The sequence below is a fragment of the Oreochromis niloticus genome, linkage group LG3 (genome assembly GCF_001858045.2).
Source record: "Oreochromis niloticus isolate F11D_XX linkage group LG3, O_niloticus_UMD_NMBU, whole genome shotgun sequence".
NCBI classification, from domain to species: Eukaryota; Metazoa; Chordata; class Actinopteri; order Cichliformes; family Cichlidae; genus Oreochromis; species Oreochromis niloticus.
This window is the reverse complement of record NC_031967.2, coordinates 57,059,132-57,076,036: the sequence shown is the minus strand read 5'-3', so window position 1 is coordinate 57,076,036 and position 16,905 is coordinate 57,059,132. Positions and strand designations below refer to the sequence as shown.

The 16,905-nt window shown below is 39.1% G+C and overlaps 1 protein-coding gene across 1 annotated transcript; it reads left to right on the top strand.

Moving 5' to 3' along the window:
* The first annotated feature begins 3,464 nt into the window (after window positions 1–3,464).
* On the top strand, window positions 3,465–11,716 carry LOC109196710 (programmed cell death 1 ligand 1-like). The gene is made up of 2 exons (XM_025905167.1): window positions 3,465–3,596; window positions 11,370–11,716. The coding sequence occupies exons 1-2, from the start codon at window positions 3,527–3,529 to the stop codon at window positions 11,714–11,716; spliced, it is 417 nt and encodes a 138-aa protein (XP_025760952.1). The 5' UTR covers window positions 3,465–3,526.
* Window positions 11,717–16,905: the final 5,189 nt, after the last annotated feature.

Sequence of the window (16,905 nt, the reverse complement as noted above, 5' to 3'; positions counted from 1 at the left end):
AAGATTCAATGGAGAGCTACAGATGGGACAGTTACAGGAAATCTTTTCCTCCTCCTTTTGTGTGTTCCCCATCTATAGTGATGACCCTCTTGAAGCTGATGCTCCGGTGCGTGTGTCAAAAAAATCAATTCCACTATTCATTCACACACTGGTGATGGCAAGCTACATTGTAGCCACAGCTGCCCTGGGAAAGACTGACAGAAGCAAGGCTGCCATATTGTGCCATCGGCCCCTCTGGCCATCACCAGTAGGAAGTAGAAGAAGTGTCTTGCCCAAGGACACAATGACCGAGACTGTCCAAGCCGGGGCTCGAACCGGCAACCTTCCGATTACAACACAAACTGCCAACTCTTGAGCCACAATTGTTCAAAGCAACACAATGGTGGCCCAACTGAATCGTAATGAAGTAGTTTGTTTTATTTTGTTTGTTTTATTTCTCGTGCACTTGTAAAAGAAAGAGAATTTGCATTATGGGTCAGGCAGGGAACATGGAATGAATATTGACAAGTTTCCATCCGTGTTGAGTGTTCTGTTTGGTTTCTTGTGTTAGTCTCTGCAGGTGAGAAACAACATTCTTCTTTTACATCTTTTACCTGGACCAAACTGCAAATACCACAAATTGCTGTCTGGCTGACAATCATAAGGGTTCGCAGCACTCTCCAAACACCAAGGGAAGCTAACCTTCTTTTTTTAGGAGATGATTCACTGGGGAATTCAAGCTGAAATGAGAGGAGATAATGCATTTACATCATTCAAAGTTGTGCATCATCAGACTAAATATTTTTTTAAAAAGTAGTGTGGATCATGGTTCACTATACAGCTCACTAATATACTTTGAATTTTCAACAACAGGCTTTGAAACCCATGGCCAAACTATAATAAAATGGGCTTTTTGTCAAATTGTTGACTTGATTACAACATACACCTTTTTTTGCAAACTATATCATAGAAAAGCTTTTCAAATAAGTGTAAGGCCTTTGCGCCCTCTGTTCAGACGTTCTGTGAATACATTTCAGCTATCCAACACTTATCAGACTTGAAGTCAGGTGTGGCATGGGATTTACCCACAGTGTGGCACCACTATACCAACAAAAAAAAAAGATTATGTATTAATTATCTTAAAGTGTTTATTGTGTTTACATTTATTTACAGTGAAGACAGTGTAGAATATATACAAGGTGACAGGGCAGGGGGTTCCAGGGCTCCAGGGGAAAGAAGGGATTCCACACACTCTCTTCTTCTTGTATGCATGCTCACAGCTCCACTCCAGCAAACAAACGCTCCAAACAGGTTCAGAGACAGGTTGAGGAAATCTATACATGAGAAAGAACAGGTCAGGAACACTGCAAACAGATTTTGCTGGGAACACAAACTCAGATAGCTCAATGATACAGCAATGAAAAACTTTTCTTCAGTCTGCAAAATAAATTTTCATTGTCATTACTAAAGTTTGCAATTCCCCTAAATTGCAGTAAGTTACACTAAAACTTCTGAGTATAAAATGCTCATTTGATATTTCGAACATACAAAAATGTTATGAGGCATTTCTTTGAATTTCAAACATAATTCCATAACAATATCAATTTAAAAAAAAAAAAAACTGAAAAAGTGTGCGTAAAATCAATTTGTTCGCCCTGACCTATTGTGATCGGCAACAGACCTGGATCAACCAGCATAATCCAGAGACCAATGGTTTTAACCTCTCTGCTCTGTGTTGTTTCCTCTTTCAGACCAGAGAATCATCCCAGTCGAGTCTGGACAGAATGTCACCCTGACATGTCAAGCTTCAAACAGTAACATCACAGCTGTAAAATGGAGCAGAGCTGATCTGGAGCCAGAATATGTGCTTTTGTACAGGCATGTTCCTGATTATTAGCATGAATCATTTAAGAACCGGGTGGATCTGCAGGACAGACAGATGAAGGATGGAGACGTGTCTTTGATTCTGAAGGATGTGATGATTAATGATGATGGAACATAGGAATGTTGTGTCGTCCAGAGAAAAACAAACCGCAGGAAGCGAGCTCATCTGAAGACTGACCCCATCAGCATCATCACACTGAGTGTTGACCCTCCAGGTGAGTGAGTAGAGTTGAGTGTGTGTGTGATCAGAGGTGAAGCTGCTTCCTGGTTGTTGATGTTTGTTTCTAAAGATGTTGTTGATGAGACTTTGTAGAAAGCAGCTGGTCTGAGTGATGTGATCAGAGTGCAGTAGATAATGTCTGACAGCAGATGGTGAAGTTGCTTCTTTTTTTTTTTTGCTAAGGAGCTCCTCAGCAACAAAACGGACCAAATCATCTGACCACAGATGTTTCTCGTGAATTTCCCTGAATCATTTAGATGCTCTTTAGTAAATGTAAGTTGGGACAGTACAAGAAATGTGGCTTTACATGAGGAGACCTGGACAGGGCAATAGATTGGCATCAGGACAGGCATCTCCCCCTTTCTGTGAGGATGATCAGAGAGACACTGTCAGAGATCTGATAAATGACTTCCAGCAGCTACTGTTTTCCAAGTTTCTGACCAAACTGTCAGAATCAGACACCAAGAGGATGGCAACAAGGCATCCTTTATGAGCCCTGTGCTCACAGCCAAATGCTGTGAGTAATGTTGGCAGATTCTATTTCAATTTAAAATTCTATTTATATAGCAACAAAACAAATTACAAACATTGCCGCTAGGTGCTTTATATTGTAAGGTACTATACCACAAGCACAATAATAAAAGAAAACAGAAAGGTCTAACAATCATATGAGACCCTATGAGCAAGCACTCTGGTGACAGTGGAAAGGAAAAACTCACTTTTAAGAGGAAGAAACCTCCAGCAGAACCAGGTTCATGTAGAACGGTTGCCAGATGGCATCTTGTTTGTTTAGTTAAAACTTCTTCTACTGACAATATGACACTGACACTGTAACACACCCTGGATGACAATGGGGAAGATTTCTGATGGCTCCACAAGTATGTAATCTTTTTCATTTGTCTGTTTATCTGTTAGGAATCTAGCATCAACTCTGATGATCGTCGATACCAATAACAGCTCTAGCTGATTTCATTTGACTGAAAGTGTACCAAGGCTGCACCAAATATGAAAATTGGTAAATGTTTGATATTACCACATTTTTTATGGATCATCTTTAAACCTCACAACAGTATACTAGGACATGGTGGACACGAGCACCTAGGTTTGCTAAGCATTGACCAACCTTGCCCTTCCTTGTTTGTGACCCAGGTCAAAGTTAACCTTGAAAAGCAAGCAGAAACATACTGAGTGATATATCATATGAAAGAACATGAAGAGAGCTGTACAACACACTTATTTTTTTTAAATACCAATGGTCATGTAGTATTAACAGGCCATGAGAGGCTGACATCAGCATGTTACAATAAAAACATTTTAAAACATCAAAGAGTTAGTAAAGGCCTTGTCCTATAGGGGGAGTTTTCTCAGTTCTCGGTTACACACACATGCGCGTCCGCAAGACAACTCGGGTTTTCCGGGCATGGAATACACGGATATACGGAAATGGCTGCTCTAACATCTACGCCCTTCTTCTGGTTTGGCTACTTGTATGTTGTCCTGTTTGTGTCTGCAGGTGAGAAACAAAAGCAACATTCCTCTTTAACATAGGGAGGTATGAGCCAGAGTTATTTAACAATACATTATTTAAATACTATCCATACCGATCATGTTTGAAACACTGACGCTAATCTCTGTGATCGAAACTATTCTCGGTACGCCTGGAAACACGGAACTGCAGACGGACTAATGCTGACGCAGTTTCTGTGCATAACGAAGTCAGACTTTCTCTCATTAAGTGAAAATATAATAAGTATTTTTGTTTCTTTTTAATGAGCTCGTCTTTGTCTCTTCTACACCGTCGTAATGACAGAACAGAATGTGAACTATCTGCAGCCATGATCAGAGTCGAGCTGGCTGCATTCTCTAAATACTGAAAACAAAAACTCCATTGCTTTATTTATTATCTTCTTTAACAGGTAAAACTCTTAAACACCGTTTGTGAAAGGAGATGAATTAATATTGTCCCCACAGTTTATAGTTAACATCAGAGCAACTGATCAAGATAACAGTCGGGCAGATGATGTAGTTTAGGTTTACTGTAGTTTTGTTTGCATTAATAATGATCATTCTTATGTTTCCAGCCTTTAGGAATTTTATTGAATGTTGTCTGTTCTGACCTACACAAAACAACACAGCGAGTACACACTGGGCTGAAGTCAGATATGCATTTTCCAGTCCATCTTCTAATGAATTCTCCACATCTTTCCTTGACTTCATGAAGTTTTCCATCAAAGTCAATGAATAATTCCCATCAAATTTTTGAATATTGAATAACAGATGGATGGAGAACCTTTGTAGGTGAAACTGATGTTAATGTCAAACAGCTTCTTGATCATTACTCAGTGTGTTTGTCAGACTTTCTAACAAGGTTGGCTTGAACCCATGACCCCTGACTCAGCGGCTCACTGCTTTCACACTCAAACCTTTTTATCACAGGAGTTAAAATACTATCACCAGGGCACAGAAGATGTTTGTAATACTCTTACACATGAAATTCACCATGCAACAAATGAATTTTTGTATATTTAAAAAAAATCCTCTGTAATACTCAAAGTAACCTAAATTACATTTCCCTTTTTTTGCATTTAATTCATTCACTGGAATAATGTCACTAGAGACAGTGTGATTAAATCTTGGTATAATGTCAGGGTTTTGCTGGGACAATACTCATCAACAGCATAGAGTGTGACTTTTAATTCAAGCTTTCCTTTGAAAATTGATACATTAAAAGATGCAACAAATTTATACAAACAGCTGTGTAGTGTAGTGGAAGAAATCAGGTTTAATAATTTAACAAAGGAAAGAATAGCTCTTTGTAGAAACAAGGACAAACATGTAAATCAGGGGTTTTCGTTTTCAATGGAAACTAAACAAAACAAAAAACACTTCCTTTTTATTATTAATAATACTCAACTAATAATTTCCTCTTTAGAATCAAAATATAAACTGAGTAAAACCAATTAAAAATATGAGATACAGGAGTACAAGTATAAAATGAAAACAAGACACCCAAATACAGTACAGGTAACTTCAAATAGTAAGTTACTAAATCTACTGAATATGCATTACGTATATCAATCTAAGCATGACGAGACTCAGCTGTAACCACTGTGTATAAGGACAGGCTCAGCTCTCTGTTTACTTAAACAGGCTGTAACTATGAAAATACTTATTGTATGAAGGTAAAATCAGTCGTGGGTGATACAGCCTCAAAATTATATCATAATATTTCCCCCAAAATTGAGATAATTGTTTTATTACAAAATAAAAAAAAAAGTACTGAATGAAATTTTATTCATGTAGGCAGCAGCTTTTATGAGTAAATGATGGGCATTTTCCACTGTTATTTTCCAAAGAGATGAACCAAATGTATAAAGTGGTCTAGGTGGTGTTTTCCTGTGTTACTGAACACACGGCTGTGTTACTATAATATTGCACTATAGCTGCTTAAGCCTTGCTTTTCCACCACACAATCACATCAGTAATTTCTCTTCCTATATGGAGTGCAGCCAGGAGTGTTACAGCGATATTTGGTGGAGTCGTATAACACATACTGCTAGCATTTCCTCTCCATGTATCCTGGTTGTACTTGATGTTGTGTTTCAATTGGTGAAACACAATTTGTTATTTCCACCTTAAACAGGAATAGTTTTACTGCAAACTTTGAAAAGTACTGCGCTGTGTTAGAGGTTGATAAAGTAGCTCACTGTTTAATTACTAAGCTGTCACAGGAAGCTGACACACAGCTCAAAGAAATACCAGGGCTTGTCTCATTGTTGTGTGCACTATGGAACATAAGCATAAGGCAGCATTACTGAAACAAAAACAGTGTCATAGTTTTCCATGAGGGCACATCACAGTAAATAATATACAGTATAAGCTCATGTTGATTGGTGCTCATTATGGCTGCTAACCTTTAAATTAAAGTGTAAATGTCTTAAAATTTTTCTTTAATTTCTCAATTTTGATGATCAGAAGAGTGTTTGAGGTTTTCAGAGATCCTTAAGAGCAACAGTAAGTGTTTAAAATAATGAAGACAGTATAAAAGACATGCTTTGGAAGAAAGCCAGAAATTAACAATGGTTAAATCCAGGTGTAATAACATGGTGGGTGAAAGAAGAAGAAATACTCCATTGATGCATTGAGTATTTTTATATTTCATCATAAGGGAGGATTTGGGCTGGGCCATATCATACTTTTCTTGGTAATACCGGTATAATGTTGGGCAACGATAAGAAAATGAAATATCGGGATAGAATATGGGTAAAACGCGCATGCGCATTGCCTTCGTTTTTATACGCATGTGGCGGAAAAAGCATGGTGGCGACAGAGAATGTTGAGAGCAAAAGTGGATCATTGAATGAAACGGATGAACCAGAATTGGTTTGTAAAAATGCTGCAACTTCAGTGGTGTGGAACTGGTTTAGCTTCCCTCTGTCAGATACACAACAAAGCACTATTTTTCGTAGAGCATGCTAGCGCGCCGTTGTTATTACCGTGTTTTTTGGAAAATACGGCACACTTAAAATCAATCCTTTGATTTTTCTGAAAATCGACAGTGCCCCTTATAATCCCGTGTGCCTTATGTATGAATTCTGGTTGTGTTTACTGACCTCGAAATGATTTTATGTGGTACACGGCGCTCGAAAATCTGTCAAATGTTTTAGTACGACTTTGCTAAGCTGAGCCTCGCGGAGTGATACGTACTGTGCTTCAACATAATATTACCGTATTGTGTGTGTATAACCTCTTTTTAAGTTTTGTGGATATTATACATGGTTATGCTGAGGATATGTCGGCCAGTTTCCACTGGAAATGCCTTTTGGTTAAACTGTCAGCAAGGAATTTGCATTTGCACGGTAAAATTTGTATATAGCTTTAATGCACATAAAAAACAGCTGCTTGTTCAAGTGAAAATACTTTGATGGGGTTTTTTTGCACTAATAAAGTTGTGGAGTTGTAAAGTAACAATTCAGCAATTCAGCCCTGCTCTAGGGAGAATTCAGGGTCACCTGGTCCAGCCCTAACTATATGCTTTAGTAAAAAGGAAAGTTTTAAGCCTAATCTTGAAAGTAGAGATAGTGTCTGTCTCCCGAATCCAAACTGGAAGCTGGTTCCACAGAAGATGGGCCTGAAAACTGAAGGCTCTCCCTCCCATTCTACTTTTATTAGTTGTAGTTTTATTTAAGTTGATTTTAGTTGATTCTATGCTACTTTATCTTATTTTTTTCTGTTATAGTGCTGTTTTAATTTTGTACAACGATGAGCGGTATATTTGCGCATGCACAAATAAAAGTCCAAACATGGAGAAGCTATGAAAGAGGGTGCTGTTAAAACGGCGCTATTATTTTTTTTTTTTCCTGTTGACTGCTACTATTATCTCCATCATTATTAGCAAACTTACTCATGGGCAAATAAATAAAAAAAAATCGCCCTTGTAAAACGATCGATATATTCGTCCAATTGCCCAACCCTACTATAATGTCTTGAAGACCATCCTACAACCCCAATTGCCACTTTAACGCTACTAATTGAAAAGAAATACATTTGGATCACAACTAGCTGCTGAAAAAACAGATCTGATTTCAGATTCCACTGATTCTAAATTGCCCAAACATGTGAATGTGAGTACGAATGGTTGTCTGTCTCTATGTCTCTACAAACTGGAGACATGTTCGGGGTATACGCTGCCTCTTGCCCTATGATAGTTGGGATAGGCTCCAACCCTCCCACAACCAAGAAAAGGGTAAGTGGAATAGAATGGATGGATACACTGTAAAATCTAATTAGTTACCAGAACTCAAAAAAATTATGGAAACTCGTTGCCTCAAAAAAATTGAGTAAAGCTTAGCTAAAAATGACTAAGTTAGGACAACTTATTTACTTTAAGTACTCTGTACAAGCTCATTTGTTCCCAGAACTCAAAAAAATTGGATCAAGTTTACGTAAGATGACCAAGTTAGGGCAACTTACTCATTTTGAGTACACTGTACAGCCTTGTTAGTTCCCAGAACTCAAAAAAATTATGGAAACTCGTTGCCTCAAAAAAACTAAGTAAAGCTTACTTAAGATGACTGTTAGGACAACTTATACATTGCAAGTCTGCAGTATTAACAATAACTTGATATCTCTGACTGTACAATACTAATTGTTTACCTACTGACAAACATGTTAAGTTCAACTAAATGAAAAAACAATTTGTGGTAACCTGAATATTATTAAAAATAATTAACAACACTTTTTGTAATGATGTTAAAATCAGCCCAACTTTTATTTTCAAACACAACAAAGTACAACAGCCAACATACTGGACACTGTTCTGCTGAACAACAAACAATTATAATCTTACAATGAAACAAAGTCTCAGATGTAATTATTCTGAAAATAAGTTTAGGCCTACCACAAGTTTGTTTTGTACTTACATTACTCATATAATCAAAATAAAATATTTGTTGCTCTGTCACAAGTGCAGTCTCTAATTTAAACAACACATTTGTTTTACATTCCAACACATGAGCTGGAATGTTGTATTATTTTAAGGATGCTTGTTTCCAGTCCAGGCATTACTGCCTGAATGACTGTCATGGATCGAGGTGATCCAAATGTAGGTGCAGAAGAAAGTCTTTAACTTCCCTTAAGTACAGTGGCAGTGGATGTGGGTTGGAGATGCAATGAGCTTGAACCTGCAGGCGACCATCTTCACTGACCACACCATCTGTGACGGAGGACTCATCTCTCCTGTTGTCCTGCAAGCAAACAATCATATTTTTTGGAACATGAACTTAATTGCTTTCTTAAAACATTTTTTTCTGCATTTGGTATAAAACAGACTCCAATTTAGACAATCTCAGGCCCCCTCCCCACCGGAGAGGTGACATTCAATGTCCCAAATTGTCAGTCTGGATAGCCCTGACCACCACCCAACACACAATAATGTCATGAAAGCATCATTTTAAAAAAGGGCTATGCAAACATGGGCAATAACTTTCATTCTAATGATGTGCAAAATGATTTTGGGCACAAAACAGATTTTGCTGTTAGAAAACTTGCAGACTTCACTATATACAGTGTAGACCCTCTAAACTAAGTTTGGGGGATGTGATCTTTCAAGAAATGCAGACCAAACTGTTGTTGTTTGTTTACTTACACAGCATGTCTTGTAGAATTAACTGTGGTCACCAGCAACAGCATAGTGCAGTCATATCTCAAGTCTAACAACAGAAGACAGGAAAAGATCAGTAAAGAAACAACTTCCCCAAACCAAAGCACAAACAAAACAATAAGTAAAACAGGCTGATCTAAAGTATGATTAAAGTTCAGCCTGATTAATATAAATGTCACTGACAGTTGCTAATATATTGGAAAACCAAAATACTTACTGATGTCTTTCTGTCCGACAACAGGAGTGCTGGTCCCGAGCCTCAAAGACAGTAAGAAGCAAGCAGAGGGAGAAAAAACAGAACATTTTTCAGAAACTGATTTGATCCTTCATGGCTGTGCAATCATTGTAACATAGAGTTTGCTTATGTTGTTAAATAAAGGCTAGATTTGACATTAATAGATGCCACAGATGTTCTAAAGCTGCCACAAAGCATGAAAAAAAAAATAGACGTCTCCGAAAACGTCGGAGCATTTTTGCAAATATGTGATGTCTTGATAAATCGAGCAAATATTTGAAATTTACACAGCGACATTCTCGCCTGAAAATATCTTAAAAGTTTATTTTGTGACCCAGAAAAAGTAATAAGTTTTTCAGCGGCGCTCCTCCGCCATTGCCGCGCTTACAAGTACGCACAGGCTCCGACAACCGTGGCCGACAAATGCGATCCTCCTTTTCCCCAGACTACCCTTTCTGGGTCACAAAATAACCTTTTAAGATATTTTCAGGCGAGAATGTAGCTATGTAATGCTCAAATATCTACTTAATTTATCAAAATATCACATATTTGCAAAAGTGCTTCCACGTTTTCGGAGAGCTCTGTTATCCACCCCCCACATCCCACACCTACCCCACCCCTAACGGCTGCACCTCCCGAAGAATTTTGTCTGGGCTCTTATCTCACTTATTTATTTCAAACAATCAACAGAAAATTTGACCACATAGTTTTATGTAAGGTTTTTAAGGCTGTGGTGTTAATTTTTAAGTAACATGAGCCCAGCGGCAGCAGCAACGCTAGGCTAACACTAACTAGCTAGCAAGATTTTAAACCTGGTGCTAAACTAAGAGAAGCCACAAAATCAGTTTGAATAAGAGTAAATATTTACTCACCAAGTCAGTGTATCAGGTAAAGATCCACAGCAATGACAACAATAATATCTTGAGCTGACGCTTCTCCAGGTTTGCTCAACATATTCCATAAAAAATGCACCGTGAACATGCGGACTGATCCGCGAGGGAGGAGGACGGTAGTCACGTGGCATTTTCAAAACACATCTTTCATCCTTCCGCACTGAGAAGCAAAACTTCCAGCTTACTTAGTTTTTCTAAGTTAAGACAACTCAAATAAATGGAGTTTATCAGCGTTTTTGCATAAAAAGTACTGGTAACGTATTTAAATTGAGTTCTAATAACAAATTGATAAAAATTGAGTTCAGCCTATTTAATATTTTTAATTAAACACAATATTACATTTTACAGTGTAGAGCCTGGGTTGACTTAACATGTTACTGCAATTCGTCAAAGAACATTATTATCTGTTTCAGCAATCAGATTACAGCTACAAAACTTTTTGCTAATTATGAGATGTTTTTGCTCTGTGGAGTCAGTGGCAGAAAAAGAAAACCAAAGGTCTATGACGGAGGTTTATATTTATTGTAGATAATGTTAAAAAGGTGGAATCACAATGTTATTAAATATTTTTTTAATGTATTCTGTTATTAATATGTGTTTTTAAAAACTAGTGTTAATAAATTAACTATTGCATAAAATGAAATTATACTATACTAAATAGTTAATTTACCTTTAAAGAAGTATAATAATTATTACAATTATATACTAAATTAAATAAACTATATTCAAAAGTTTAGTAGGATTGTACTTTTATATGTATATGTATTAATTGTAATTTAATTAAGTTAACATTGCATTTTGTATAGGGGCCTATAGGCCGCAGACTTCAGACACATAACACAGTAATATGTATATGTGTGTATATAAAACAGTAAATATTATGTTTGTAATAATAAACCATAGATTATGTATTAAACAGAGTCTCTTTTCATGCATGTGTTTATTAAGTGTAGTTGTACTTCAACATCTCTGCTCTCTGTTGTTTACCTCTTTCAGACCAGAAAACCATCACAGCCAAGTCTGGACAGAACGTCATTCTGACATGTCGAGCTCCAAACAACATTTTAGTTGTAGAGTGGAGCAGAGCTGACCTGGGAGATGAATATGTCTTTGTGTTTCGGGATGGGCAGTTTGATCCAGTCAACCAGCATCCATCTTTTAAGAACCGGGTGGATCTGCAGGACAGACAGATGAAGGATGGAGACGTGTCTTTGATTCTGAAGGATGTGACAACTTCTGATGCTGGAACATATGAGTGTCGTGTCGTCCAGATAGGAGCAACCCGCAGTAACACAGAGCACATCAGCATCATCAGCCTGAGTGTTGATCCTCCAGGTGAGTGAGTAGAGTTGAGTGTGTGTGTGAGATCAGAGGTGAAGCTGCTTCCTGGTTGTTGATGTTTGTTTCTAAAGATGTTGTTGATGAGACTTTGTAGAAAGCAGCTGGTCTGAGTGATGTGATCAGAGTGCAGTAGATAATGTCTGACAGCAGTTTGAAGAGGAAATGGATTCTGTTCTGTTCTTCACTCATCACCTACCTGACAGCTGACACCTCACACCTGTTTCTCACCTGCAGGTCAGACAGGAGGACACACAGAGGATGGATCTGTTGGACTGATCATCGGTCTGACAGTTTCTGCTGTGCTTGTTGTTGCTGCTGTTGTTGGTTTTATAATCTACAGAAAACGTAAAAGCAACGAAGGATTTTTATGAGACTCCAGATTAGACTAAAATGACTGGATGCATTAGCCATAAAAAATTATGTTAAAAAAAAACATGCAACCTAATGACTAGTTACAAAATAGAGAAAAATCCCATGTATCTTCATAGAATTATCCAGCATTCAGAGGTGGTTAACTATGGATTTTTAACATGTCATTAACATGTCAGCAGTCTAAGACATCTACTTTTAAACAGTCTAGATGTTTTTTGTCCTGCTACTTATTTAAATAATTTCAATTGTGATTATATTTATGTTGTTTTTTTTTCCTATAAGTGCAAAATCAGACTGTCAAACAATCTTGCACTCTAATCCAATACTGTCTCCAATTCATGATATGTGAATAAGCAGTTTAATAGCAAAATATTTTTTTTTTAAGTTCAAATGTAGCAGTAAAATTTAAAGCACAGACACTAATTAATCTGTTTTTATTGTATCTATATTTGGCATTTCTTCATTCTTTCTTTTAGTGGCTCAAAGATTTATAGTGTATGCTCAATTTCAGGATTTTGTTCTTAATTTAATGGCAAAAAGACATTTTCTGTAACATAGGTTCTGTGTCCTCCTTGTTACAGTTTTAGAATCAGTGATTGCTTTAGCTGTTTGTAAGATCAAACCTGTTATGTGAGGTTAACTCACCTAGAGATCAGCTGTTACAGAGTAATTACACTGACAGAACCACCTGACAAGACAAACACTGTGTGAGTGTAGATGAATTACTGTGAATTACAGACAATCACTAATCCGACTGATAGTGTTCAGGATCCATTGTTCATCTATAACAGAATGAAAAAAAATGTTCTGATAATTAAATAAAACCAAAGGATGAAATTATTTCACTGCACATCAGCTGTTTCCTCCCTCTGATCAGATTTAACTGTTCCTTCAATGAAGGAGACTTTTCAGTCTGTTACTTCACTTTAAACATTTCAAAAGCTGTTCGAATATTGTTGCTTTATTTTATTTCGCTTTAATGTGAGTTTATTTGTTGATGGTTAATAAATCTTACATGCACTAATAACCAATGTTTTCTTGACGGAGTCTTTGTTTCCTTTCTTTTGCACTGCTCTTTCATTTTGTGGCAGGGCATGGTCAACGATGTCTCTGCAGGGGAGGCAAATGCACCTGCAGGGCATCTGCCTTCATGCCTCGCCAGGTTAAAGTGTGCCAGGACCTGGATTTCAGTAGTTGTGGTTGTTGTTGTTGTTGTGAGTTGGGCTTTGAGCTGCAGCTGACTGAGCGTTTTTGTATCAGGAACTGCCATAAGTGTTCATAAAGACACTGGAGAGCATAAAAATGTCATTGGGTCTGTCGTCACTTTATTTTACTTTTATTCAGATGTTTTCTAACCTGTTGAATCAGTCAATGTGTTGATTCATTTTTCTGAACCATAATCAGTTCAAACCAAAAAATCTCCACTAATGGGACCAAGTCAAAAAACACATGAAGGGGTTCATTCTGAGGTCTGACCTTCATGTGTGCCTATTCAGACTAAATCCCACTGGGTGTTACAAATAACACTAAAGGTGTTAGGCTTGGTCACCTTAGGCTTCGTCCACACTAATATGTTTTTGTTTGAAAACGCATCATTTTCTGTCTGTTTTGGCCTCCCATCCACACTGAGACGGTGTTTTCGGTCAAGGAAAACGCAGCATTTTCAAAATGCTCTCCAAAGCGGATACATTTGAAAACGCCGTTTACGCGTTGCAGTGTGGACAGCGAACCCGGAGCCTTTTCGAAAACGATGACACATTTTAGTCATGTGATGCAGTCATGTGACCAAATAAACAAAGATAGCGGAGGGCATTATACAGCAGTTGTTTTGTTTGTGCTCAGTTCTGACAGCCCTATTAAAGATTAATATCAGTCTGTACATGCTCCAGATAGCTTTTCTTCAAATTCTTTAATTCTCACTCGCTTTTGCAACTTTGTACTTTTGTGTTACTTGCAGCAACAACTCCACCTCATTGTTAGTCCATTAAAAAACTTGGTGCTTTTCCTCGAAATTTTGCCGCAACATTTCAAAGAGCCAGAAAGTAAATAAGCGGCAGACAAAATGGAGACGGTTGTAGAAATGAGGCAGGTCGAATCATCTTGCGTTTCACGCATGTGCAGTACTGGAACGTAGGCGTTTTTGGCCGTTTAAATGTGGATGCACAACTCTGTGAAAAAGACTGAAAACGATAGTGTGGACGCAGAGCGTTTTCAGACGAAAACGCCGTTTTCACATTTATCCGGGCTAGTGTGGACGTAGCCTTAGACCTAGATGCCTGCTATTCACTGATCACGTGGTCCTGGTTGCTTCATCAACCAATGACCTCTGACATGGAGTGATGGAGCAGTTTGCAGTCTGTGATAAGAACTGGCACCTCTAAGTTTGAGGTCATGTTGTGTTTGCAGACCCAAAAGGTCCCCAAATGTTAAAATGGATCACTGACATTGTTATCAGAGTCAGGACGACGTAAAATAGATATTGCTGGTGTTGTGTTGAGCAGCAGAGTACAACAGAGACGATGCATAATCAATATGTTTACTTTACTTTGGTTCAACTTCTGATTGTTCTTCTGTTTATTTTACAACAACGACCAAGAAGTTCAGATCACATCCTCTTGCTTAAAACCCTAAAAGTCAGAAGGATCATGATGCTCTGCCTTCACAGTCTGTATGTAGTTGATCAGTCTTCACAATTTTATTATGAATTGCACATGCTTAGTATGTTATTTCCTGTATTTTCTTTTTTCCATGTTAGCTCTTTAGAGGGCTGCTTGAGCTGATCTGAAAAGGGGAATTTAAAAAGCCAAGACAGATCATAAAAGAAGCAAAGTCCAGCAACAACACATGGGAGGTGTGACAGGGCATACAAGACATCATAAACCACAGAGGCTGTATTGTGAAAAAAGAAAACCCGAGTGCACCACTGGCATAGGAGACAAATTGCTGCTTTGCCCGCTTCGAAACAGCACAAAATCAGCCCTTATCTGCTTCAGCCCTGCTCCCATCCTCATCCTTACCTGGTTCATTATGGAACATGATATCACACGTGTGTTCCTGGCAGTGAACCCCAGGAAGGCTGTCGGTCCAGATGGAGTACCTGGCAAGGTGCTGATAACATGTGCCCACCAGCTCACCCTCATCTTCACCCTTATCTTCAACCTCTCATTAAATCGGGCAGCCATCCCATTCTGTCTAAAATTAGCCATAATCATCCCAGTGCCGAAGAAGTCTCCCATCACTAGCCAGAATGATCACCGCCTTGTGGCCCTCACGCCGGTAATCATGGAATGCATTAAGAGACTCATCTTTCAGCACATCAAGGACTACCTCCTCCCAAACCTCGACCCTACCAGTTTGCAAACAGATCCACAGAAGATGCCCTCGCCATAGCCCTCTATTTTGTGCTGAGCCACCCGGAACAGCGGCAAAGCCACGTCCGAATGCTCTTTGTAGATTACAGCTCAGTTTTCAATACAATCATCCCGGATACCTCATCACCAAACTGGTCACTCTTAGCCTCCCCCCTCTCACATGTGCATGAATAAAGGACTTTCTCACCAACCAGCCCCAGACTGTAAGACCTTTCTCTCCTCCACTCGCACACTGAGCACCAGCTCCCCACAGGGCTGTGTGCTGAGCCCCCTCCTGTATTCTCTCTACACTCACGACTGCAGTTCAACCCACAACAACAACCTCATCATCAAGTTTGCTGATGACACCACAGAAGTCGGACTCATCTCAAAGGGAGACGAGGCAGACTACAGAGAGGAAGTCCTGAAGCTGGCAGTATGGTGTTCATAGAACAACCTGGCACTGAACACTAAGAAAACCAAAGAGGTCATTGTCGACTTCAGGAGGCACAGCACTGACTTAGCCCCCATATAAATCAATGGGGAGTGTGTGGAGAGGGTCCACACCTTCTGTTTCTTGGTGTCCTCATCTACGCTGGCATCTCCTGGACAGACAACATCTCAACGGTCGTCAAGAAGACCCAGCAATGGCTACCCTTCCTGAGGCTCTTTAGGAAGTACAAACTGGATTTCATCCTGCTGCTGACCTTCTGTTGCTCGTCCATTGAGAGCAACAGCTGCACTAAGGCGGATAGAGCAAGGCTTCAGAGAGTAATCAAGGAAGCACAGAAGATCATCAGCTAACCTCTCCCCTCCCTGATGGACATTTATTCCCCCACTGCCTCAACAGGGCAGTCAAAGGAGCTTGCAAAGAAAAGCGTCTGGACTTCTTTGAGTTGCTTGAAGACGTTTCACCTCTCATCCGAGAAGCTTCTTCAGTTCTAAGGTCAAATGGTGGGGAGTCCCAGATTTAAACCCAGTGGGAGTATCCCCCCAAAGAGGGACAAAAGGACCCCCTGATGATCCTCTAATCACCTGAGCCAAGGTGTGAAAGTGGGTGTGGGTCCCAATCAGCCAGGGTTTCAGGTGAGCTCATTGTGTCACACCTTGGCGCTATATAAATGCAACCCATTATTTTCAATCTCTTCCTGTCCCCAGCAGAGATGCTGCCGACCCAGCAGACCACACCATAAAAGATGGCTGAGGCCACCACAGAGTCATATAAGGTCTTCAGGAGTGGGCCCTTCTCTCCAAAAGACCTGAGTCTCTGCAGTAGGTACAGCCTGCTCTGCCCTTTCCTGTAGAGGGCGTCTGAATTGTGAATCCAGTCCAGTTTGTTGTTCAGATGAACACCAAGGTACCTGTAGCTGTCCACAGCCTCGATGTCCATACCTTGGATGTTCAGTGGTTGCAGTGGAGGATGTTTGTGCCTGTGGAAGTCTACCACCAGCTCCTTGGTTTTATTAGTG

What these genes read in the sequence shown, in the direction of transcription:
- LOC109196710 (XM_025905167.1), top strand. Translation starts at nt 3,527, where the DNA reads ATGGCTGCTCTAACATCTACGCCCTTCTTCTGGTTTGGCTACTTGTAT. An exon ending in TGTCCTGTTTGTGTCTGCAG is followed by an intron (nt 3,597 to 11,369) that starts GTGAGAAACAAA and finishes TACCTCTTTCAG; the next exon opens with ACCAGAAAACCATCACAGCC.